At 47.6% G+C, this 24,531-nt stretch overlaps 1 protein-coding gene across 1 annotated transcript in view; it reads left to right on the top strand.

Moving 5' to 3' along the window:
* WDR47 (WD repeat domain 47) overlaps window positions 1–24,531 on the top strand; it is a 294,267-nt gene that overhangs the window by 170,907 nt on the left and 98,829 nt on the right. The window contains exons 8-9 of the mRNA XM_085602213.1: window positions 14,347–14,604; window positions 24,123–24,198. Of these exons, the coding sequence (XP_085458339.1) occupies window positions 14,347–14,604; window positions 24,123–24,198 (334 nt within the window). The remainder of the gene's footprint in view (window positions 1–14,346; window positions 14,605–24,122; window positions 24,199–24,531) is intronic.

The raw sequence follows: 24,531 nt of genomic DNA, 5'->3' as shown, positions 1-24,531 counted from the left end.
TGTACATTTCAGCAATGGTGAATAGTCTTGTGATAGCTGTGTTGTCTGCTCACTCTTAGGGTGATTATTAGCTTTATCACATTTAAAAAAAAAAACTCATTAAGCTTCTCTTTGTAAGTGCAGGCGAAGGTGTTGCAAAACTGTTGACTATGATTGGAATAGTTTCTATTGGTGGTCAGTGAGTTTTGTGACCACCTGGAATAATTCTTTGTTTGGATTGGAAGCTTTCTCTATCAATGAGGTATAGTACTTGCCTTTTTCCTTGATAATAAGATTTTTATATCTAGTTAGTGCAAGCCTATAGGCCACTTTCCCTTGTGTATAATTATAATGACTCCTCCAGCTCCTTTCAGTCCTTCTACATGATTGCTTTTCTAGCGTTTGGGCTTCTGTAAACTAGGGGGCTGATGGTTCCTTCCTATTGGAAGATGTGCTTTTATGGGGGCAAGCTCTTGAAAGGTATCAGACAACCAGTCTGAGTAACAGTTGGATGCTAGTTCTGCATGAAGAGGCATTACGGGTTGGTTGTGTCTTAATGCATTATCTAGTAAGTGTTAATAATAATCTAGGAGTGGTGTTTCATTGTTTTTTATATATATAGTTCTTTTTATTAATAAAAAGAAGAAACAAAAAACAATGAGAGAGCAGCATCGCATTAGAGAAGTACAACGCATCTATCACATGTAATATATACACAATAAATGTCAGTATTACAGCGCAAAACAGTTTCATAACATGGACTCAAGAAGACAGATCCTCGTCATCTGTTAGAATTAATGGTGCCTCACATATATCTCCTCTGTAAGTGTTCCATTTGCCCCAAATTGAGGACCATTTCTTTGGACACCCCCATGCAATGTATACAGTCTTTTCTCTAAACATGCACCAGTCAATGTTCTGCTTCCATTTCAACAATGTAGGTGGCATGTCGGACCCCCATTTTTGTGCAATGTCCCTTTTCGCCACCGTTATACCCAATGTCACCCAGGTTTTCTCTGAGGTACTAAGGTCAGTAGGCTCCCATATGTTTAAGAGGCAGCGCTTTGCTTCGGGGTGTATGTCTTTGTTCAGGACTGTTCTCAGGGTCCGATGTATAGCCTGCCAAAACCGCTGAATATGGTGTTTCATTGTTATAGATGAACATGGAATCCATCGTAACCTTTCATGAGTTGATACAATTGATTTCCGCACCACTGAATAGGGACAATGTACAATCTTTCTTAAGTTTAGATTAACTCTATGTCAAGTATATTTCAAACGTTTCTGAAAAAAGCTCAAAGGCGAAAACAGATTTGAGTGGTCTGAGAGGTGTGAACATGTTTACAGAACCATAAAGAAGGCTATTGCACATGTGACTGAGTTGAAAGAGTTTGGCCGCAAAGTAGATAACATAATTACTACTGAAGCTAGTAACCAAGTATCTGATGGAGACTTCTAACTGCAGATTCCTTACCTTACAATTACAATTATCCCCAAGCGTCAGAACGGATCCGGAAATATTTTGTGAGCAGTACCCCTACTCACCAGTTGGTGGTGTTGTTTGGCTCCGCGTGGTGTCATCCGCGGCAGAAGTGATGTTTTGCTATTTAGGCGTTACCCAGGTGTGCTGGATTGTCAAATCTTACATATGGAAAGAATAGTTAATGCTTCTGGTAGGATTGAAGGATTATCAATGTGCGTACAATTGGAAGAGCGTGAAGATGAAGTGTGGAATGGTGTTCAAATAGTATATGTGCATGAGTACTGTTTTCCCACAACTAATAAGGAGTGGTGGTCAGGTGAGTATGTGACTAATGCAATTTTGCAACATGTCACTGAATTTGTAGCTAAAGGTTGGCCTAAAAAACAGATCTCTGGACAGTTCAATCAGACCATTTTGGGAGGTTAGATCCAATTAAACTGCAATGGATGGAGTGATCATTAGAGGAGAAAGAGTTTACACAAAAGAATTATAGTTTTAGGACATGAAGGGCATGTTTAAATCTTTAGGACAAAACTTACAGTTAATAACCTTTCTTGGTGGCCTTGGATAGAGCTCACAATTGAAAAGTGTGTGAGAGAATGAATGCATTTTTTCATGGCTAACACATCTTTAAGACCCCCTGAGGTCTGCAATGTCTGAAGGTATTGTTCCTAATTATCCCTAGGAGTAAGTAGCCATTGGCATTATGTGTACTATTGAGGTTCTGCAGAAATATGCCTTTCCGCTTATTGATATTTTTTTAACGCTTGCCTGTTAAGGTAGTTTATAGGGTAGACACAGATTCCGTAATGTAATTCTTGGATCAGATTTTACCAATGAAGGTATTCCTGCTACCCTTTTGAGTGATCATTGTATGATATTTTTGTCAAAAAAGCTGAATCATACTTTGAAAGACCAGGGATGAAGAATATAACCACTTCCCTCTATAATCCCCAGAGTTTAACGGTATGGTAAGATTTAACTGCAATTAAAGACGCTATCCAATTAGCTTTTAAATGTAACTTGGATAGTGAAATTCAGCTTACTAAAACAGTATGTGCTTTTAGGATCAACTATGTTATGTTAAAATATTTGTAAAGCACATAGCTGCCCCAGCAACAGGGCGTCTCTTCGCTTATCTCAAGAAAAGACAGCTGTAAAAGACAAGCGAGAGGACCACAGGAGCGTTTGAACAGAGAACAACCAGGTCTTCAGGGCTTTCCTGAATGTTCAATGGTCCTGAATGATCCTGATAAACAGAGAAAGTGCATTCCAGAGAGCAGGTTCTTTGATGCAGAAAGATCAGCCTCCTGCTCTTACTCTTTTTTAACACATCGGATACAAGCCTAATGAAGGCTAGCTGAACAAATGATCCGTGAGGTCAGGTATGGAAGGAGCAAATCAAACAGAATGGGTGGCCCCTGAGAGGCTAGAGTTATATTGGCCGGGCACAGGAACTTAAAGTAGACACTCTTGTCCACAGGGAGCCAATGCAACCTGCAGATGAAACCAGAGACCGGGCAAAACTTTGGAAGAGAATAGCAACCTTGCCGCAACATTTTGGGCCAACTGGAGTGTTCTGAACACCGTCTTGTTCGATCCTAAATACAGGATATCACAATAGTCAGCCTAGAAAAAATAGACTGAATAATAACCTGTCGGAAGTGGGAGTTAAAGAATCCAAGAATAGGTCTGAGCCCACGTAGAAGTCCAAAACACGTGTCTACCAACGATTTCACCAGAGCTTCGAAAGTCAAAGCATTGTCGACCCAGACACCTAGGTGATTTTTTTACCACTGCCTTGGGCTGCAGAGGGGGTCCCAAGGAAGAGGGCCACCAATGGTGGATAGCTCTTCCTAAATTTACTTTAATTCAGTTGCAGGCAGTTGGCCGCCATCCACTCTCCAAAAGCCACCATGCCACTCTGGAATTTAGCTAGATCCAAAGTAGGCTTTTTGGAAAGTCTTATCACAAGCTGGGTATCATTAGCATAGGACACCTACGTGAATCCCAGGGCTTTCCCAAACTAAGCCAATGGTTGAATATAAATGTTAAATAGAGTGGGGATCAGCGAGCAGTCCTGGGTGACACCATGGCACAATAATGTCCTAATAACTGCCCTGCGTGACTGTTTGACTCTGATGTAGTCCATTGGTCTTTGGAGGGTGTCCACTAAAGAATATCATGATGGAAGTAAGTCACACAGTAATTTAAGATGCAATACTCAACCTATGGATATTCAGACTGGACAATGGGTTATGATAACAAAGGGGCAGAATTCCTAAGCGTGAAAGTCTGTGTTTTGTCCCTATGAAAGTTGTGGAGGCTTTGAGGAATGCTTTGTGGTGATGGCTATGTGTGGCGTCTTAATGAGTTACAAAGGGGCATGATGATTGTTGGAAGAAAATCTATTAAGTAGGATAATCTAAATTTTTCGTTTGAGAATGATACTGAGGTCGAAGTTGTAGAAGGTGACAATTATGTAAGTGTCATCACTGATGATTTTTGATGGTTGTCCTTGTGCTGACTTTTCAGGGACAGCCTTTGGAGATGTTGATGGTACCTGTGGAGTTAGAGGAGAAAGTATGTGGGTAGCTACACAGGATGATCAGAATGTAGTGTGGGCCACTAACTTTAGTTGCAGAGTTGTTGAGAGTGGTCCTCAAAACTGCATTTTTTGAGGAAGAAGTTTAGAAGTTGCTGGATTGCGACCACCACGAGGAAGGATTTGAGGTAAAAAATGCAGAAATCCTCCTTATAAAGGATTATGTCTGGAATGATGAGACTAAGGACTTGTGTTTTATGGGGTAGGTAGATTTGAATTTTAACTATTGATTCACAGTACCTAGTAGCCTTTTTTTTTTTTTTTTTTTTTTTTTTTTTTTTTTGGAAAAAACCTTTATTGAGCGCGATTAAATCGTACACAGCTCGTCACCTACAACCTGGTGGAACAGGCCGGGAGCGGTAGTGCAGCAGAAGGGTAGCAGACAGTGCGTAACGATGAACAATAATTTAACACAGCTTGTACGCCTACAACCCTGAAGGGCCGGCAGCGAGTAAAAGCAGTAACTGTAAAGAAATGCAAGGGCATGTGATGACAGAACGGTGTACAGTCGGCAGAGAGCAGTTGAGGTTTCATTTATCTATAACAAACAAACTTAGAAGCCACAGAAACATCAAACTTCAATTCCCACCCAGGGTACCAGGGTGTGTCCAACGCCCCCAACATGTGGAGGAAGGGGTTGAGCGGTGTAGGGGCGCTGTCCAGCAAGGCGCACTGAGGAATGTAATAGGCGCACAAAGTGGCATACCATGACCCCGTATAGCCAGGTCAGTCGTGCAGGGAGGGGGGGAGGAAGCAGCGCGGGCGAGTTGGGGAGCTAGAGCAAAGTGTCGCAAGTCAGAACGCCATAGCGCATGGGTACTGGAAGAAACAGAATCGACCTCGGCCAGGGGAGGGGGGGAGTAAGGGAAGCAAGAAGGCCCCCGGGTCTCCACACCGAGCCCTCGACCCGGCGCGCAAAGACCCAGACGGAGGCGCGCCACAAAGCAGGGGCAGGACGCGGGGGGGGGGGACCGAGCGCGGGGTGTGGCACAAGGGGAGAGCGCAAGAGGGGGCAAGGCGATGTCTCAGCCCAAACCGCCCGCAGGGGGAGACCCAGGCCCGCGCGGGGCAGGTAGCACCTCTCCCCCCAGGTCAGAGCCCAGCTCCCCCTCACCAGCAGCCGACGCATGGGAGCGGAGAAGGTATGTCGCGAGTGGTCCCCACAGGTCTTTGGGACGAGATCGGTGTGGCAGCAGGTCAGCATAATTGTGTAAATGTTCCTGCCAGGTCGTCATTGTGTCCAGCCAGGTCTTGAATTTGGGCGCCCGCCCCCGACCCCATCTGCACGCTACATGACGTTTAGCCAGTAATAAACCTAGCGCAAAAAATTTCCGGTGCGTTTTCAGCAAGGGGCAGGAACGGCCCAGAAGGGCAGTCGCTGGGCAAGGGGACACGTCCACCCCAACCATAACAGACAGGGCCGCGAATATCGCAATCCAGTACTCGGCCACGGGCCGACATGCCCATGCCAGATGCATGAAGTCCGCTCCCGGCCGACGGCACCGAAGGCAGCGATCGTCATCCCGGAGGCCGAAGCGATGCAGCTTGGCCGGAGTAAAGTAAAGACGGTGCAAGTACTTGAAATGTAGTAAACGAAGGCGGGCATTGCCCGTCACAGCATTGGTGTGACTGCAGCTTTCCTCCCACTGGTCGTCTGTCATCGGTGTTCCTAGATCATTGTCCCAATCTGTCCGAGCTCTAAGCGGGGGGGGAGAGGGCGCAACCTGAACATGCTTGTATAGCATAGAGACCACGTGTGTAGGGGCGGTCGCCTGGAGCAGGGTGTGCAAAGGTGCAACGACGTCTGGCTCATCCGGAAAGTTAGGAGTGATCGCCCGAATGTTTCGCCGCAGGCGAGTGTATAGGAATGTGTCCATCACCGACGGGGTATTGTCTCCGAAGAAGTGGGGCGCAGCCCGAAAGGTTCCCAGGTGATATAGGTCACCCCATGTATGTATCGCCAGCCGCGTGAGCCATCGACGTCCAAGCTCCTCGCGGGTAATACTGAGTCTGGGGTCATGGGCAAGAGACATTCGTGGAGAGTACAAAAACGTAACCTCCATACAGTCTGCCATGCGCTTCCAAGCCTGTATGGTGCAATCGACCGTGGTGGGGTCACGAGTCCCCATTCTGGTCTCCGTGTATAGATATCCGGCAGGTTTCTCGGGTCTCATATACCCGTCTTCAACTGCCAGGTGAGCCATGAAGGGGGGGGGGTGAAACCAATACACCGCAAAGTGCCCCTGGGCACAGTCATAGTAACGCTGGAAGTTCGGAACGTCGAGCCCACCCTGATGATAGGGCAGCATTAGGGTGCGCAGCCCGATCCGGGCTTGTTTCCCGCCCCAGATCAGGCGGGACAGCTGGGAATTGAGAGTCCGAAAGAAGTGTGCTCCAGGGCTGTATGGAATATTGGTGAAAAGGTACAACAATTTGGGAAGTATTACCATCTTGATCAGAGAGATGCGCCCCGCCATGGACAGCGGAAGATGGATCCATTGCGAGATTTTGTCGGAGATTTTGTCTATGGTCGTGCCATAGTTCGCTCTCAGAAGGGCGTCTCGGTTCCTGGTCACTCTAACCCCCAAGTAAGTTATTTCGTCCGACTCCCACTGCAAGGGGTAATCTAGCGGGAATCTCATGGTACTGTCGGTCAGGGGGAATAATGCAGACTTCGCCCAATTGATCTGTATGCCCGATATAGCCCCGAACTTGGTCACCTCTCGCAGCAACGGGTTTAGATTGTCACGCGGCTTATGTACGTATAGCGTCATGTCATCCGCATATAGCGCAATGAGCAGTTGTCGCTCTGGGTATATAAGAGAGCGGTGTTTATGGTGCTGGCGGAGTTTCGCCGCCAGCGGTTCGATGGCGAGGGCGAAGAGGACCGGCGAGAGGGGGCAGCCCTGGCGAGTACCTCTGTGAATAAGGAACGGGGCAGATCGGGAACCATTGAGCAGGACAGCTGCTTTGGGGCGGCGATATAGTAGCCGGATCCAGTCTAGGAAGCTGAAGGGAATCCCCATCCGTTCTAACAAGGCTAGTAAGTAGTCCCACTCGAGGGAGTCGAACGCCTTGGTGGCGTCCAGGAACACCGCAGCCGCCTCGCAGTGGGGGTCTATGTCTTGCATCACTGCCTGCAGGGTACGAAGATTGTGGGAGGTCGATCTATTCGGAACAAAACCGGCTTGGTCGGGAAGGACGAGGCGCTCCATCAGTAAGTTAAGCCGTGTTGCCAGGACCTTAGCGAGTATCTTACTGTCCGTGTTCAATAAAGAGAGGGGCCTATATGAGTCGCAATATTCCGGGGGCTTGCCCGGCTTAAGCAGGGAGGAGATGAGGGCCTCACGCATCGTCCCCGGTAGGATACCTGCCTCGAGGGCAGAGTAAAATAGTTGCTTCAGAATAGGGGCAAGGACATGGATAAAGGCTTTGTAAAAATCTATCGGCAAGCCGTCCGATCCCGGAGCCTTGCCTGACTTCATGGACATAATCGCGTCCTTGATCTCGTCTAGCTCCAGTTCGTGGTGCAAGAATTTTTGCTGGGATGGGCCCAGCCAGGCTATCGCGGTATCGTCGAGGTACTCCGTGAGTGCAACCGGGGTCTGCCTACCGGAGGAGTACAGTCTAGTGTAGTGGTCCGTGAGGACACGGAGCTGGGCAGGCGTGTCCCTCTGCGGGACACCATGGCTATCCAGCAGAGAGGACACATAATTATGGTAGCGGGGTTGCCGTACCGCCGAAGCCAGAGCCCTTCCAGGACGATCGCCCTCCCCGTACACTCTCGCAACATAAGGCTTCCCCAGGAATTTGCACTCCTTAGCGGCAGCGTCTGTATACTCATTCAGTGTTTCTCTGAGGCGTGCTGCGATCCCCTGGTCTCGTGGGTTCAGCGCCTGTTCACGTTCTAGTAGCAACAGCTCGGTTTCTAATCTGCGCACATCACCGCGCAGGAACTTAAGGATCCCCCCTCCCTTCGCAATGCACCACCCCCTCACAGTAACCTTAAAAGCTTCCCACACCGTAGTGAAGTCGGTGACTGATTCAGTGTTGCGGGTGAAGAAGTCTGTGATGTCGGTTTCCAGTTCGGCGTGGAACACTGAGTCCAGGAGGTGTGAGGGGTTAAGGCGCCAGTTGAGGAATGGCGACACATCAAGGGGAACGCGCAGGGAGACCAACACAGGGGAGTGATCGGAGAGTGTGCGCGCGAGATGGTTCGCATCGAGCAGCCATGGGGTAAGGCCGGGAGATAGAAATATATAATCGATGCGAGCCCAAGTGGAATGCACGGCAGAGTAGTGCGTGCCCTGCCGAAGGGAGGGTCGGAGGTGACGCCAGGAATCGGTCAAACCCTGTTCCTCGGTTAAAGTGGCCAGGGCGCGCTGGGTATGCGAGTAGTGGGAAGGTTGGGGGTGTGAGCGGTCCATGACAGGTCTGAGTGCGACATTAAAATCTCCTCCCAGGACTACATGGGAGATGCCCAACGTTTGTATCCTCCCCCACATGGTCAGTAGTGTCGTCGGGTCGTCGACATTGGGGCCGTAATAGCTAGCGAAGAGTATCGTGTGTGAGTGGAACCTTCCCCAAATCATACAATATCTGCCACAGGGACCCATCTCAGTACCCGCTGGAATGAAACCTAGCCCGCGTCGCACCAGCAAAGTCACGCCTCTAGCATAGGTTGAGTAGGACGAGAACACCCTGCATGCAGCCCAGCGTGACGCAAATGAGGGATCCCCTTCTGGCCGTAAGTGTGTCTCCTGAAGCATGGCAATGGAAACTCTATGTCTATCTAGGTATCCCAGAACCTGGCGCCTCTTTCTGGGGTCACCAAGCCCTCGGACATTCCAGGAGATCAGTTTAAGCTGGTGCGCAGGCCCCGTGTCCCCTACATCTGCCATCGTTTCTTGACCCGCAGCGTGTCGTAGTTGTTCACAGCATGGTATAGCACAATGAAATAAGCATGACATTCATAAGTAACTCTTTTAGGCACTTTCCCACTTTCCCCATCCCGCACAAATTTCCCTCGTGTTTCAGTGGCTCGAGAACTATAACATAGAACTTGGATCCCTCCCACACCGGCAACCCCAACTGGCCGGGAATCTTGGTCCCTCCCGTCCCTCCCCATCCCTAACAACCCCAACCTAGGAAAAGAAAACAGTAAAGTATCCTCCCGTACCCCACTAGGGGGGAGGGCGTATGGGGGCTCGCCCGTAGGGGGGGAAACGTCTAGGGGCACCCAACCTGCCACCCATCTCCACTTTTTTCACCCACAAGAGTCCGGATGTCTAGTCTGGGCCCTTAGCGTGGGACGGAGGCGGGTGACCAAGCACTGAATTAAGCAATCACCTATACAGACATGTATCTTAAGAAGGAGTTACCTCACCCGGTACAGTTGGCAGTAGGAGCAGGAGACTCTCAAAACCGCACACGCAAGCCACCCAGATGTCACCGCGAGTGCGGTCAGTCCTGTTGTCCCAGTGGCGAGGGCGACCCGGAGCGGCGCGGTACTTCATCCCCCCGTGTCTCCGCTCCACCACACCGCTTAAGGAAGTCCTCAACCTGTTGTGGTTGTTGAAAAAAGAGTGGCTTGCCTAAATGCGTAATTTTCAGTTTCGCAGGGTAAAGCATAGCATAGGGGATCTCCCGGGCTTGTAGTTTCTTTTTGACGGCCATGAACTTGCGTCGAGACTCTTGTACTGACGCCGTAAAGTCAGGGAAGAATGATAAGGTCGCATTTCCGTGTCGCACCGTGCCAATTTCCCTTGCTCGGCGGAGCACCGCATCTCTATCCCTGTAGTTCAGGAATCGTGCGATAATAGGTCGTGGAGGGGCCCCAGGGGGAGGTCGAGCCGCCAGAGACCTGTGTGCTCTTTCGACGATTAAGTGCGGGGAGAAGGAGTCTCTACCAAATAACTCAACCATCAGGCTCTCGATGTATGTCTCCATTTTCCCCGTGTTGGTGGTCTCCGCAAGGCCCAAAAGGCGGACGTTGTTTCGACGGGACCTAGCCTCTAAGTCCTCGTTCTTGTCCGCAATCAGTTTAAGAATACGGTCCATTTGGGATATCTGTTTGCCTGCAGAGGCGGCGCCGTCCTCCAAAGAAGAGATCCGCTCCTCGGTCTCCTGAAGTCGGGCGTCATGTTGATCAAGTTTAGCCACGACCCCGTCCAGACGGGTAGTTATGGTGTCAATCTTGGAGTCAATGGTGGAGAGGCTCTGCTTCATGTCAAGCAATAGGGACTTCCAATCCTCCTCAGGGGCAACGGCGGAGGAGGGCCCACCCTCCGCCCCGGCCATCGGTGGAGGGGGGGTTTTCTTGGCCTCAAACGGCAGCCGGGACTGGCGGGTATCATTGCGCCCCATGGCGCACCCCGATGAGGGCGGAGGCACACCCCACCCCACGCAACCGTGCCCGAGGGGAGGACAGCCAAGGCGCGGGGGGGAGTGTTGCCTCAAAATCCCACGTAGAGACCAAGCGAGGTCGGGCAGTAGATTGCAGCCCAAAGCTCAGCGGGGGGCCCCTCTAGCGTGAATCCCCCGGGAGCAGGCGGGCCTTGGCCCCCGGCAGCAGCGACCAGCTCTGGAGAGATCTCAACGGCAGGGGGACGGGCCCCCCGGACTCAGATGGGGGCGCGGGGGCACGCGGGACCGCCACATGTAAGGCCAGTATCAAAAGCAGTAGGGAGGAAATCGCCGAACTCAACAGTCGGCGGTAGGTCCAGGCCAGCAGGATTAGCTGTCCTCCGGTGTGAGAGGGCCCCTCGCCTCAGAGCACCCCCCGGGTGCCCCCCAGTAGGGATGAGCGCAGGCCGCAGGAAGCTCGAATGGGCGGGCACAGAGCCGAGGTATGCGTCCCCCCCTACGGGGCACAGATAGCCGCGCCGGGGAAAAGTGGCAGTCAATGGGGCCCAGCAGGGCGACTCACGTGCATCGGCTCGTCGCAGCTTCAGGCAATCCCCCGCTCAGAGCTCCGCGACGTGGCAGGGCAGGGCATCAACGCTCGGGCCAACCAGGCAGACAGACGGGCCCCCCGCAGCCCAGCGGAGGCCCAGTGTAGTAGGATGGCACGTGGCAGATAGGGGCAGGGAGGCCGCAATGGTGGTGCCCCCCGTCTCACCCAACAGTCGCAGGATCAGTCCGCACCGGGTAGCAGGGCACGGCGAGGTCGGGGGGCTCCAGAGCAGGCCCCCACCGCAGCTCTCCGGTAGTCCGCGCGGTAGCGCAGCGCGCCCTCCGAGCTCCGGAGTCGTCCCGTATCCGCCGCGTCACTCGACCAGGGTAGGCCTCAAAGCCGCGGGGTCCAGTAGTCAGCGACTCCGACGGGCTCCAGGCAACACGCAGGCAGCAGCTTCCGCCGGGCGAGATCCAGGCGACAGCGTCCTCCCCCAGCACGGGAGCACAGCGAGACGGACACCTCCGTGATCAGCAGATGCCGCTGAGTGGTCCGGTGAGGTACATTAGGAGGTTAGTGATAGCAGGATGGGTGAAAAGGATAGTGAAGTGCCCGGTCGGGCAGGAGCCTCACGGTAGTGCGGCCATCTTGGTGCAGCGCCACCTAGCGCCCCCCAGTACCTAGTAGCCTTATTTTTATTATCTGTCTTAATTGATTTCCACTTTCGTTTTGTACTTAAGAAATTATTTTGGTATGTAAAGGGGAAGCATGTGTTATGAGGCTAGTGCGAGGGGCATGTTAAAAATGTGACCTCAGATTCCTGTCTGTGATGCGTGGAAACTCCAGGGGAAGTGGAGACGGAAATGCTGTGGAATAAGATGGTACGACTCATCGCTCTCCCCTTTTACTGAAGAAACTCGCTTGTTGAAGTATTGCATACGAGTATTTATATATAACACCACCCTCCTCTCTTGTTTGTCCATCAGTTCCACGTCGGCCTCTGCTTTATTAGGATCTTCTCTTTTCTTTCTTATCTACCCTTCACGATTAAATAATTACTGATTTCTTGCATGCTAGGTCTGTGGCATTTTTCTCCTGCCTGTCCTCTATTTCAGATCTGCTAAGTTTTTAGCTTTAATCTTTAGGCCTACTCTAATGCGCGGTCCCTAGGTGCCCTCCTTTAACATTCATTCACTTCCTTTAACGAGAAAAAGGACAGTTTCCAACAGTGTGCAGGTTTTTGCTATATAGGTGCCAGGTTTGTCAGCTGCCTACATGGAAACCCTGCCTCAAGGTATGTTATTTTTTTATGTTCTTCTTGCTCTTCTAGCCAGACGAGCCTACTATGACGGGTTCTCAATGCTCGTTACAGCTATACTGTGAGCTTTTGCTTCAGCCCATGGGGGTATCACCATTTTGGTTTTCACTCGCAGTGATTTCAAAAGTAGAACGACTAACGTTGGGAGATGCCATAGTATCTGTTTAAGAAAAAGAGGCTTCTTTCTTTCCCCTTCCTCTTTAGTGGTTCCCTATGAACCCCTTAATTTTGTTAGATTGCCAATGATGCGCTGTACGTTTTTCGGGGTGCCCTGACTTGGAGGTAGAAAACAGTGTTAAACCGCTCTTGATTACTTTATTGCCCTAAACCGCAGTTATAGGCCAGGCTCATTACACTACAAGAAGGGAAACGTTATTTACATGTAGCTATTGTTCTCTATTCTGAGTACAGCCTCAAATACATAACCTTATAGAGTGCTGTTGGCTGGGCAGGTAGGACCACGACACAGAAGATGGTGTAACTTGGGGTTTATTGGAAACCGCAATAGTGATATACAATGTCAAGGTTGGGACCGACGTTCTCTTCAGGGAGATAGGGTCATTCTCCTCCTTAACGTCTCATCTGCTGGGTAGGGGCGCTGGATACTCTGGCAGGTTTTCGGGGAAAATAAGAAAAAAAACAAAAGAGAAGCATTATTAGGGCTTCGGGTATCTCAAGCTGTTGTGGGGAAGGGAGGTGAATGGAGGCAGCACCTGTCTCTGTCCTAAGAAGGTGAAGTGGGGGTAACCGTCACCAGAGGGAACCGGACTGCGGTGTTTAGGCGTCCGCTACAGATACCGCCCGTCACCCGCTCCCGCCTCCAGGTGTGCTTGAAAACACCCTCCCGGGTCCCAGGAATCGGGCACACACCTGATCAAGCCACGTCCCTCCTGGAACGTGGCTGGGCGCAGCGTGAAGACAATGGCCTCCTGGCTCTTCCGCTGTGGCTCCTCCTGGTCCTCCGTGAACGGGCCGTTCTCCATCGGGCGAAACTTGTTCCCGCGTCTCCTGTCCTCGCGTCTCCGGCTCTCGAGGGACTGCATCCGTCTTCTGGCTTTGCGAGAGCTCCCCATAGGCTCCTGGCTCCTTTTCTGTTGACCACGCTTCGCTGTCCCACCTCCAGGGGGCAGGGCCTATCCACTCGTCACCGGGTTCCTTAAAGGGCCAGAGGCTAGGGGAGTCCTCGTTTGTGGGCAGGCAGAATTCCGACTCGGGCAGCTGGGGAGGAAAGAAAAGGGGTGGCTCCATCAGGAAAAGGGGCAGGGCTGCGAGCCACAGGAGAGGAACCCTGACAAGTGCTCAGCAGAATTCCCGCTGAGCTTTATATAAAACACTACATCTAAGGAGGAACTGTTTCTCTGCAGCCTATCCTCTGTACTTCTGTATGCTTCTGCTATGATATTCTCTCTTCTTTTCAACCACTAAAACTAGGGTTCTAGGCGGTGCCAACTCTGCTTGGGTGACCAGGAGGGAGTGGGCTTTCATGAGAATCTTCAGCACTGATCCTTTGCTTATGCTTCAGAGAGGAAGATCCCTCACGATATCGTTCGCCTCATGTATTAGTTTGATGTTGTGCCCAAGAGCGTATCCACAAGCAAACAGTCTGTTTAATAGGACTGTTAAGATGCAAGCGGCCTGAATCCCAGAGTTGTTATTTTTTTATCCGAAGTTAAAGGATGGTCCACAGGAATGTTCTCTCAGTACCCAATCCTGTGATTTAAAAAGAGAAAGTAAGATGCAACCAGACTAGGAAAGCTATGGCAATAACAATATTTTAAATATAAAGGCTGTGCTCTATTGCTGTGCCTGGATATGTACCTTAATCTTGGTGTCAGGAGTAAACTTGGATAAAAATCCTCCTCCTTGAAAATGAATGTTGATGCTTGGATACATAGGTGAATATTTAGAACTCTAGTAGTTAAATTCTTTTTCGAAGTATTTGAGGTTCGTGTGAATGCAATGTTTTCGGGTGTGTTTTGGTGTATGTATTTAGAATTTGTATTATCATTGTATCATACTTTCAAGTAGCAAGACTTTACCTCTAATCTATATTTTTTTTTTTGCAGATCTATTCAAAAGCTTGGTGAATTAAATGTAGGAATGGAGACCCTTGGAAATGAAGCTCAAGCTTTGAGCCTCCAGTGTAACGGAAGCCTGGTGAACTCTGTAAATGCTACCCCTGAAATCAGTGGCAGATCACTTCCTGATGCTGCCATTAAACAGAAGACTGATGGTCAAGGCATTAACACAAGTACTCCTCGTAAACATGAGCCTGGACACCAATTACCCTTTCCTGAAGAATCGCCAGTCTATGTGCCTCCAGAGTAAGAACCTAATGTTAATTATGATATTACTAACCTTCATTTAATAGTTAATTGAGATCAGTAGTGGTGTTTTCCTTGACATTACAGTTTGAAAGCATGGGCTGTCAGTAAGATTAGACCATTAGAAATGATATTATTAAGCCATTCCTGCTGCCATATGGGGTGTTATCTGTCTGCTTGTTTCCAATAGGAAAAGCAGTAGCCCTCTTCTTGGGAGAATAATTCTTATTAAGATATAGCACTATGGTAGAATTCTCAAAACATATCTAGAAACAGGACTAGAAGGCAATTTCCATTTCAGCATAGGATGCATTATCATCTAGAGGATAAATATCCATTTTTATTAAATCACCTGCAGGACTTCACTGTAAAATAAATGGTCCATTGCCTTTTAACACGCATGGAGCTCCAGTGTGGAAGGGGCAGAAAGTGGTTGTAGAAAAGTGGCTCATATGAGAATTTACTGCTAATTGTGACTTCCTGTTGCAAGGCTATGCACCCTCTCTGGCCACTACTAGCTTTCAGAGCGTCCTGCGCACACTATTCCTCACTATAAAATTCAGTGCCCTCTGCCAAAACCTCTCCTCCTAGTGAACAGGGACTTTAAGGCCCACAGAAAACTGCTTGTGACTGCCACTTATGATCTGTCTCACCGACACAGCTCACCCCTCAACAAACCTTCCCATATAAAATTTTCTAAATGAATTAAATGCATACAAAATGTACACAAAAATCTGACAGAATGTCATTGAGAAAGTCTGTGACTATTGTAAACTTCTGTCAGTCTAGCCTCACTGAGGCCTGACTTATGTTTGTTTTCAGTGCTTTAGGTGAGATGAGGTGCGGGCCCAAAAGACAGAGTTGCCTAAGAAGGATAATTAAGACCCTTTCCTCAATATTTTATAGGCAGAATGAAGACATAATGCCCCTAGCTGCTGTTATCTGTCTTCACCTCCTTTCAATATAAAAATGGTTCTCCAGTATTGTATCTTTCATAGATTCACATGTTTGAATCCTCCCCGTCGTCAAGGTGGGGGGAGTCCCACGGTAATAGTAATATAAGTAGTGCTAAAGCATTAGCATTAGGAATCGCACTGAAAACAATAGACCTCTTTAGCCACTTCACATTGATTTAAGTTTGGATGTTTTAAAACAATCCGAGCAGAGACCGTGAAGGACTCATCCCCGCAGAGCCACCTTACCTCAGATTCTTTACCGCACATTGTGTGTTAGGGGGTCTCCCCTGAGCTCTACTCAGTCAGTGTTACACAGCTCAGCATTTGACCTGACAGCTATCCAGTTGATCTCCAAACCTCCAAGAAACATCTGCTCTACAGTTTGGTGGGGTGATATCCTATTTTCATCATGTCTGAGGGTTCCAAAAAGAGGCTTTTCATGCCTTGTAAGTCCTGGGGGAAATTAAGGCTCTTCTCGAAGGAACCCCACATGAAGGTTTATATTGCCTTTATCCTCAGCACAAGCCACATTTCTCAGTTTAGACCCTCATGGATCGTGAAGCCAGGCTGCTTCTTTGGCTCCAGAAAAAGAAGGCACGATCTGAATCAGAGTCTGAGGTTGAGGAAAGTGTATATTTGTCAGCAAACAGGAGGCAAATGAGGGCTTCTCGCCATCTGACAGAGACTCTTAGAAGTCTAAATCATATAATAATAGGGAGGGCAGTGTTGCGAGATCGAGAAGGAAGGAGCTGGCCGGGCCTTTTTCCACTCATTGAAGGTGTCTCCTCACCTCCATCTGCTCCTCTTTTAAAGGACCCATCGACAAAGAATACCCACACGTTGACGGATCCATCAATGAAGATCACCCCGTCGTCGGCCCCTATATCGTCTCAGGTATCCCATTCTACGCCTGCGACGACATCTACAACGTCGACTACCAAAACGCTGACGATCACTTATTCTAGTATGACGCATTTTAAGAGCATTACCCATACGAGGAACCAGAGGAAGAACAACATAATGGGCATGGACATTCTATTGCATCCCTGTTTAATTAGTCACCGATTTGCGCATGATGATCAATGATTTTTACAAGAGGTTCCCCAAAGCCAATGCCCCCAACTTGCCAACCACCTTCAAGACCGGACATTCCAGAGACTGCCTCTACTTCAAAGACCCCTGCCAGATCACAAGGAGAAAGACCTATCTTGTCACCCGTTTCTATAAGGGACACTTTAGCTGACAGTGATGGTGATCTGCAGCCTGGGGAAGAGGAAATTCAATTTGATTCAGAGGATCATTCCGAATGGGACGATTACGTGGCTCTGTTGTCAGCCTCAACTAATCCTACTCCGATATCAGTAGCTTCCATGACATCCTGGAGGGAGCATTCAAATGCTTCAATCTTCCTCTTCCAGCTAAACAGGGTGCTTTCTCTACAAAATTAAAGCCGAGGCCCAACGCACAACAAGGTCCATCCCTATTGTTGGCTTTACATGGCAGGAGGGATTAAAATTAATGAAAGCACCAGCTTTATTGGCTGTGGTTATCCTAAAGCTTGACAAAAAATATTAGTCTCCGGACAATTTGCCAACTCCATCCTCACTGTGCTCAGCTCTTCCGGACAAGGAGAGCTAAAACTGGGCAACATTGGTAAAACTTATATTTGAGCCTCCAAAGCTCTGGCCATCCTCTGGAGATAGGACTGTCAGATGTGGTCTGACATGTCAGTGTTGATAGAGTACCTCCGTGAGGACAAGAAAAAGGAAGCCTGAGAAATCCTGATGGATGGGGAAAAGGCCTCTTCGGGAATAATTGACGTTGCCCTGGACATCTCATCTATGGCCTTTCGACAGATGGCCGGGGCGGCAGTATTGCGCCGCTAAGGGTGGCTGAAAGCAACGTGGTTTCTGCCAGAGGTGCAAACAAATATCCTTGACTTTTTCTTTGATGAAGAGAGCATGTTTGGTAAGCATGTGGACGATGCATTATAGTCCATAAAATTGGACACTGAAACCGCTTGTTCACTGGCCACTTTGCAATTGCAGTCTTTTTGTGGCAAAGGCAAATGTCAATTTTCTTTCCAAGCAGCGTTACAGCAAAACTCATATCTACCATATCTCAGCCAAGTTTTTGAGCCCCTTACTCGGTGCAACAACCCTACAGTTCAACAACAGCGTCCACCTACTCCAGGAAGCAACTGCGTTGATGTTGTTCCGCTGGAAAAAAGGCTAAGAATAGTTCCAGGAGACAGTAATATAACGCAGGCACCTGTCACCTCAGTCCCACTTCAATTCGACAATCCCCTTTCTAAATTTTACAATCATTGGAATCTCATCTCTTCCAACAGATGGGTGTTAGACGTAATCCAGCATGTAATTTGTTCAAAAGCCTCCAAATCATCACATTACCATCTGTCCCTACTAACACAGGAAATCCGATCACTTCTCTCCAAGAATGCAATAGAGGAGGTCCCGCTAAATCAACACAATCCGGAATCTTATTCCAATTTTTTCCTCATCAGAAAAAAAATGAGGAAAGTGGAGGCAAGTAATGGATTTGAGGCTGTTAAACAAATTCATCAAGAAACAGCCATTCAGGATGTCATCCCTGCAGGAGATTTTGCAACTGGTAGAGACAGGGTACTACATGACCCCCCTGGATCTGCTTGATGCATGTTTCCATATTTCCATATGCTTAAAGCATAGAAAGTTGTTGAGGTTTGAGATGGCAGGGTGCCATTACCAATTCAAAGTGCTCCCCTTTGAGTTGAGGTTGACTTCCAAACTTTTTACCAAATGCATGGCTCCAGTGGTGGCTTTTCTCAGACGTTCGGGACACCAGGTTTTCTCAGACCTGAACGACTGGTTAATAAAGGGCCCCACTTTTCACTTGGCAAAGCAGTTTACTCGGGCCTGCCTACGTCTTTTCAAGTCTCTGGGTCTCAAACTGAACAAGTAAAAATCCTCTCTAATTCTAATTCCATCCAGATCAGCGGTGTTTCTGCGAGTAATACTAGATATGAAAGTGTAAAAAAAAATAATCCCACAGAGGACATGATTCTCCATCTAAAATCAGTCACAAAATCCCTATCCGCAAGAGAGTCCACTTCTGTAAGAAAGTACAAATCCATGTTGGGGATGATGTCATCCTGCATCCCACTGATTCCAAACTGTCATCTTTGCATGCGGCCACTACTGGAGCAGCTGGATGCTCATTTGAACCGAAGGAGCCCTTCGAGGGCAAGATTTTGCCTACTCCACAGATGAAGTCTACAATGTCTTGGCGGACCATATCTCTCAGGGTCTCTCATTCCTTCCTGTGCTATCTCAGGTATTGATGACGACATACACCTCGTTAGAAGGATTGGGAGTTCACTTACAGGACTTGGAGGTTCACGTAAAATGGACCGGTCGGGCAGCGTAGTCACACATAAACATCCTAGAGCTGAAGGCGGTTTTCCTAGGTCTTCAGGCTTCCCATCCCAGGCTCCACAATTGGTCCGTATTGGTGAGAACAGACAACACAACAACCGTATTTTATCTGACCAAATGAGGAGGGACAGTGTCACAGGTTCTATCGGTGAAGTGCAAAAGTTATGGGAATGGTTAATAGCCAACAATATCGCCTTGAAAATAGAACATGTCCCAGGAGTACAAAATGAACAGGCGGACACCCTAAGCAGGACAAGCAAGCAGTGCCACGAGTAGGAGCTCAGCCAACTGCAGTTAAGACTAGTTTTTTAGCGCTGGGATTTTCCAAACCTGGATCTCTTAGTCACTTGTCGCAACAAGAAGTGCAACTTGTATGCCAGCTAGAACCCCTAACCAGGGTCTTAGGGAAACGTATTTCACTTCGCATGGACAAGGATGTTCGCACATGCATTCCCTCCATTGCCGCTCATTCCCAAGGTCATATACAAGATGAAGGGGGAACCTTGCCGTCTTATACTCATAGCCCCAGTGTGTTCATAGCAGTATTGGTTCACCAAGCTTCTTTGCCTATCAGAGTGACCACATATCCCATTTCAGCCAGCAGGAAATCTGTAGCTGAACGAGGAGCAAATTGAACATCCATAAATTTGTTCTCTCAATTTGTCAGCTTGGCTCCTCACTACACTAAGTTCGGGGCTCTGTCTTACTGAGGAGTGCAAATCAATTCTCCGAAACGCTTGTGCTGCATCCACAAACAGATGTTACTCTGCATAGTGGAAGAGGTTTCGCTCATACTCTCTTGATTTATACCAGGGCAGATTCTCACTGATCTGCTGCAGCTAGCAAAGCCAGAACTCACTCACTCATCTATTAAAGTTCATCTAGCGGCCATCTCTAGATTCAGGAGATGTTCTGGGCAATTATCATTATGGTCCAATAGACTGGTTAGGGAATTCATGAAGGGCCTTTTTCAGTTCTACCCTCCTGTTGAGCCTTGCCTGCACTTTGGCAGGTAAACACAGTTTTATCACAGCTCATGAGATCCCCTTTCGAACTGATGCACAAAGCTGACTTGAAATTTTTCTCTTGGAAAGTAGCTTTTCTTTTGGCTATCACTTCTGCAAGAAGGATAAGCGAAATCCAATCTTTTACAATTTAAGAGCCATATTTGCAATTTCATGATGATAGGGTCGTCCTACGAACTAACTCTAAATTCATCTCAAAGGTGCCAATGTCTTTCCACTTAAATGAGCCCATCGTTTTGCCAACATTCTTCAGTAAACAGTCTTTAGTTGGTGAGGGCCTTAAACTCTCTTGACATCCGACGTTATCTGAAGTTGTACCTAGAGAGAACCAAAATCTTCAGATAGACAGATTAACTCCTGATTTATTTCGCCTCACCATTGGGTGTCTGTGACTATCGCTTTCTGCCATGAGAAGGCAAAAAGACAACTATCTGTGAAGGTGAAGGCACATTCCACTTGAAAAGTCACTGCTTTTTCAGCCTTTGTTGGCATGAGTGTTCTTGCCTGACATCTGCAGAGCGGCAATGTGGATTAGTGCCCACATCTTCATGAAGCACTGCTGCCTGGATTCCCTGAGAAAGGCGAGAAAGGCAGATGTGGCAGTTGGACAGGCTGTGGCGCCTATTTTTCTAAGGTATGACAATTTTGATTATCTTTTAACTTTATTTTGGTTTCGTCAAGCAGTATTTTTCAGGTCAGTCTTTGTGTTAAATTCAGGCTAATCTTGCTATATTATTTTTATCATGGTGGGATGGTTTGCCTTGCCCTCCTCCATCATTTCCTGGATACCGCTTACTAGTCTGATTCAAGTGTGTGAACCTATGAAAGATACAATACCGGTAGAAAAAAGATTCACTTACCTGTGCATTGTGGTTCTCCAGTATTGGTATCTTTCATTGATTCACATGTTACCCTCCCTCCTCCCTATCGAGGCTTACCACTGTAATACCTCTTTTTCCTTTATTACACTTGTGCATGAAATTTGAGGTATGGTGGCTCTGCAGGTTCTTCAGGGTCTCTGCTTTGATTGGTTAAAGTTTGAATGTATTGAAACAATTTGAATTGGCTAAAGATGTCTGTTGTTTTCAATGTGATTCTTAATGCTAATGCTTTAGCACTACTTATATTACTGTTACTGTGGGACTCCCACCATGATGACTGGGAAGATTTAAGTATGTGAATGTATAAAAGATATCAATACTGGAGAACCACAGTGTAAGGTAAGTAACTTGTTTTTTTCTGGCTGCGGTGAGCAAATACGTAAGGTCAAACCTTACTGAATATATGGGGTCCTGCCAAATTGATGCATTGAGGGTCAACCTTTGCTGTACAAAGGAGACCTGTTTACACGTTTGTTAACCCAATTGGCTGAATATTGTTGCTATTTTACGTTCATTTCAGGTGCTTGGGGACCAGGACCGGACTGGCTGTAGCGGGCACCGGGCAATCCCCCGGTGCGCCGCACGGGTGGGGGGCGGTTTTGGGCCCCTGGGGGCCGTCTTTGTTACAGGGGCGTTTTTACAGCATAGCTGCAAAATCGGCCCTGTAACAAAATTGGCCGAAAACCGGCCCTGGCAAAGAGCTGGGCCGCACCCCTAACCCCCCTGTTGGGGACTGGCTATTTAAGCCACACAATTATTTTGAAGTAACAAATGATGTGAAGACTAGAGTGTCAGAATTTGACATGCAGTCTAACATTCTGACAGAAATCTTACCATACTCCACTTGTTCTTCAAAGTCTTTGCTTCTGTTCAAGTGAGGCTCTGCTGCATACAGTAATGACTGCATGGTAAAAACCCTTTTCAGGGCAGCAGTCTACTGACCGATTGCCAGATGGCATAGGCCTGTTTCAGTTGATTTGCACTTTTTGGCCTCCCATTTCTCAACAGAGAGTCTGGCTATTCATACTTCTTCTAAGCTGAACCCAAATGCCTTCCTGACTGTTTCACAGATAGGATTTTCAAGAAGGATCTGGAAATTGCAGTAGCAGCTAATCTATTCCCCACTATCCTCTGCGGACTCTACTGCTTTAAACCCAGCTGATTCCCTCCACACTCGCATGTCCTCGCACTCAAGTTGCCTGTTCATTTGACAGGACAAGATCACGCTGCTGTCTTTGATGCTCCTGTTGTCCTTGAACTCAGGAAATTGGTTGGTGTCTGGACCTTCAGCATACTTATTTTCATCTTCCAATTGTTCCACCCACTGTTGCTGCTTGAAGTTAATGGTGGGGAGTCCACAATTATAAGTTTGCAGTTCCCCTTGTTCAAACTGACAACAGCATCAGGCATCCTTAGGAAGGCCCTGGAAGTCCTAGCACTTTCACTGGAGATGTCTTGAGCTCATGCATTTCTATCCTTTGATTTATAGCTGGTAAAGGCACAGTCATCATGACATTTGGGAAAGGTTTCAGAGGTGTCTGACTCGAGCTTTAGCCAGGGCCTACAGGTCTTGTGTCTGCTAGGCCTCATGTCCTTGTGCATCCTTATGGTGTTTCCCAACGTGGCAGATGAGAGTCCATCCTTCATGTCAGAAGAGGCAGCGGCTACAACATTAAGGAAGTCTCTCAGATCGGGTGCAGATTTTCCATTTGCTGCATCAGGATCTGCACTTGTGTATAGACTTCTTCTGCTGGGTTGGCTTTTCAGCCTTTTACAGCTTGCGGTATTTGTGGTCATGAATGCTTCCTTGTTGGGGCGCCCATCTAGACTATATTGTGGCGGGACATGTGGTCAGTGTCTGAGCAGTGCCTGCACATAAATGTGTTGAAATCCTGAGTGGTTCGCCTTCCTATGAATGTATTTCTTCCATCAATATCAGAGAGATTCCATTCAGATTCTATAATGAAACACCAACACCATCCATTAAAACAACAGAAGAGGTGGTGTGAGGTCGCTAACTGTGTTGGGAAGCAATTCGTTTTTGGAAGTGGGCGCAGTTTTTGGGGCATCTTCTCAGTATTGGCTTATGTAGCAGTTTCCCTCAATGTGATTGCGGATGCACTGTCTGCAGTCTTTCAGGAGTTTGAGCTGCACCCCAACAAGACTTGGGTGATCTTCTCCAGATTGGGGTTTACATATGTGACTTTTCGCCACGGCCCAGAACAGAACGTGTCCTCTGGTTTGTGTCATACGTTTCCCTCTGACTGGTTCCTTGGGCACCTCCTTTAGGTTAATCTGGTTCAGCAACTGCTGTATGCAATTCTGCCAATCTTACTTCTTTCCAGAGTCCTGCAGAAGGGGATGCGCGCAGCTTGTTCTGACCACGCCACGCTAGGTGAGGAGGATCTGGTATACTGATCTGTTGGTATCCAGGCTCAGTCGGTCAGTAATGCTAGGGTGAAGACCAGGCATAAGAAAGGGAGATGGTGGGAATTGGGAAACAAACAAGAAAGAGGTGCGATGCAGTGTGTGAAGGAATTGGCTCAACATAGTTTGTTCTCAATAAATGAACACTTTCCACAATGAATTGTCTTTGGCTCTGTTCAACTTAATAACATGCAGCCTTCTGTGGTTACATTCATAGTGAGTGCTAGTCCTAATTCAAAAACAATCCATCACTTTGTGTTAAACTCCTGAGGTACACTAAGAAGATTAAAATGGCAGTCTGAGAGGCTGTTTTACCTAAGTGAGCATCTGCAAACTGTAATTATTTACGATAGCATATGTGTCATTTGGCTTCCAGACATGAAGCTCCCTCATTCTGATGGGTGCATGAATTCTGATTCACACACAGATAGGAAGTTGGCGTTAATAGCAAAGGCCGGGGTTTTGCCAGCGTGATTTTTTCCAGGTGAATCCTGACAAAATTGTGTTAGCATAATGCACGAAGTCCAAGTTTGCACATCTCGGTAAAACGACACATTAACATGGTATCAACTATTCCGTTATTTAAATTTGGCACAGCTCCAAACTGCACATCAGTAACTATCGTACCCTGCAATATTGGCATTTGGCGGCTGCAGTTTCCACAGTCCTCAGTATGCGGGCCAAAGTCTACCTGCGGTCTTAAAACAGGGCACATGTAATTGCAATGTGATATTGCATGTTTAGCATTAATTGTGGCCCCAAAATTAAAACTACGTTTCATCTGTTTTCTATTAGCAGTGGAAAAGAACGCTCTAATCAACCTCGTTTGGAAGATTCTTCTGGAATTGGAACTAGAAATAATGTTGGAGAGGTACCAATTTATATGCATTCATGTTTTATATTAACAAGTACATTGCTTTTCCAGTCATCTCTTTGTGCGTGTTCCTATTCTCGATACACATTTGCCATCAAGATAACTGACAAATAATGTCTGAGAATTTGGTTTGAGCATTTTTGTTATTTTACTCATCCACTCTAAATTCATAATGTTTATTTGGATCAGAAAACACAGTTTCAATCCGAAATTACTGTAGACTTAAATGGTGATAAGCGCCCTGATCCCATTCGATTTTTAGATCGTAAAAACAAAGTTCTAATCATCTTTTTGCTTTTGAATTTTTTTTTAATTATCTTTATTGATTGA

This window comes from Triturus cristatus, chromosome 4_2, assembly GCF_964204655.1.
Source record: "Triturus cristatus chromosome 4_2, aTriCri1.1, whole genome shotgun sequence".
In the NCBI taxonomy this organism is placed as follows: Eukaryota; Metazoa; Chordata; class Amphibia; order Caudata; family Salamandridae; genus Triturus; species Triturus cristatus.
This window is presented reverse-complemented; position numbering and strand designations above follow the sequence as displayed.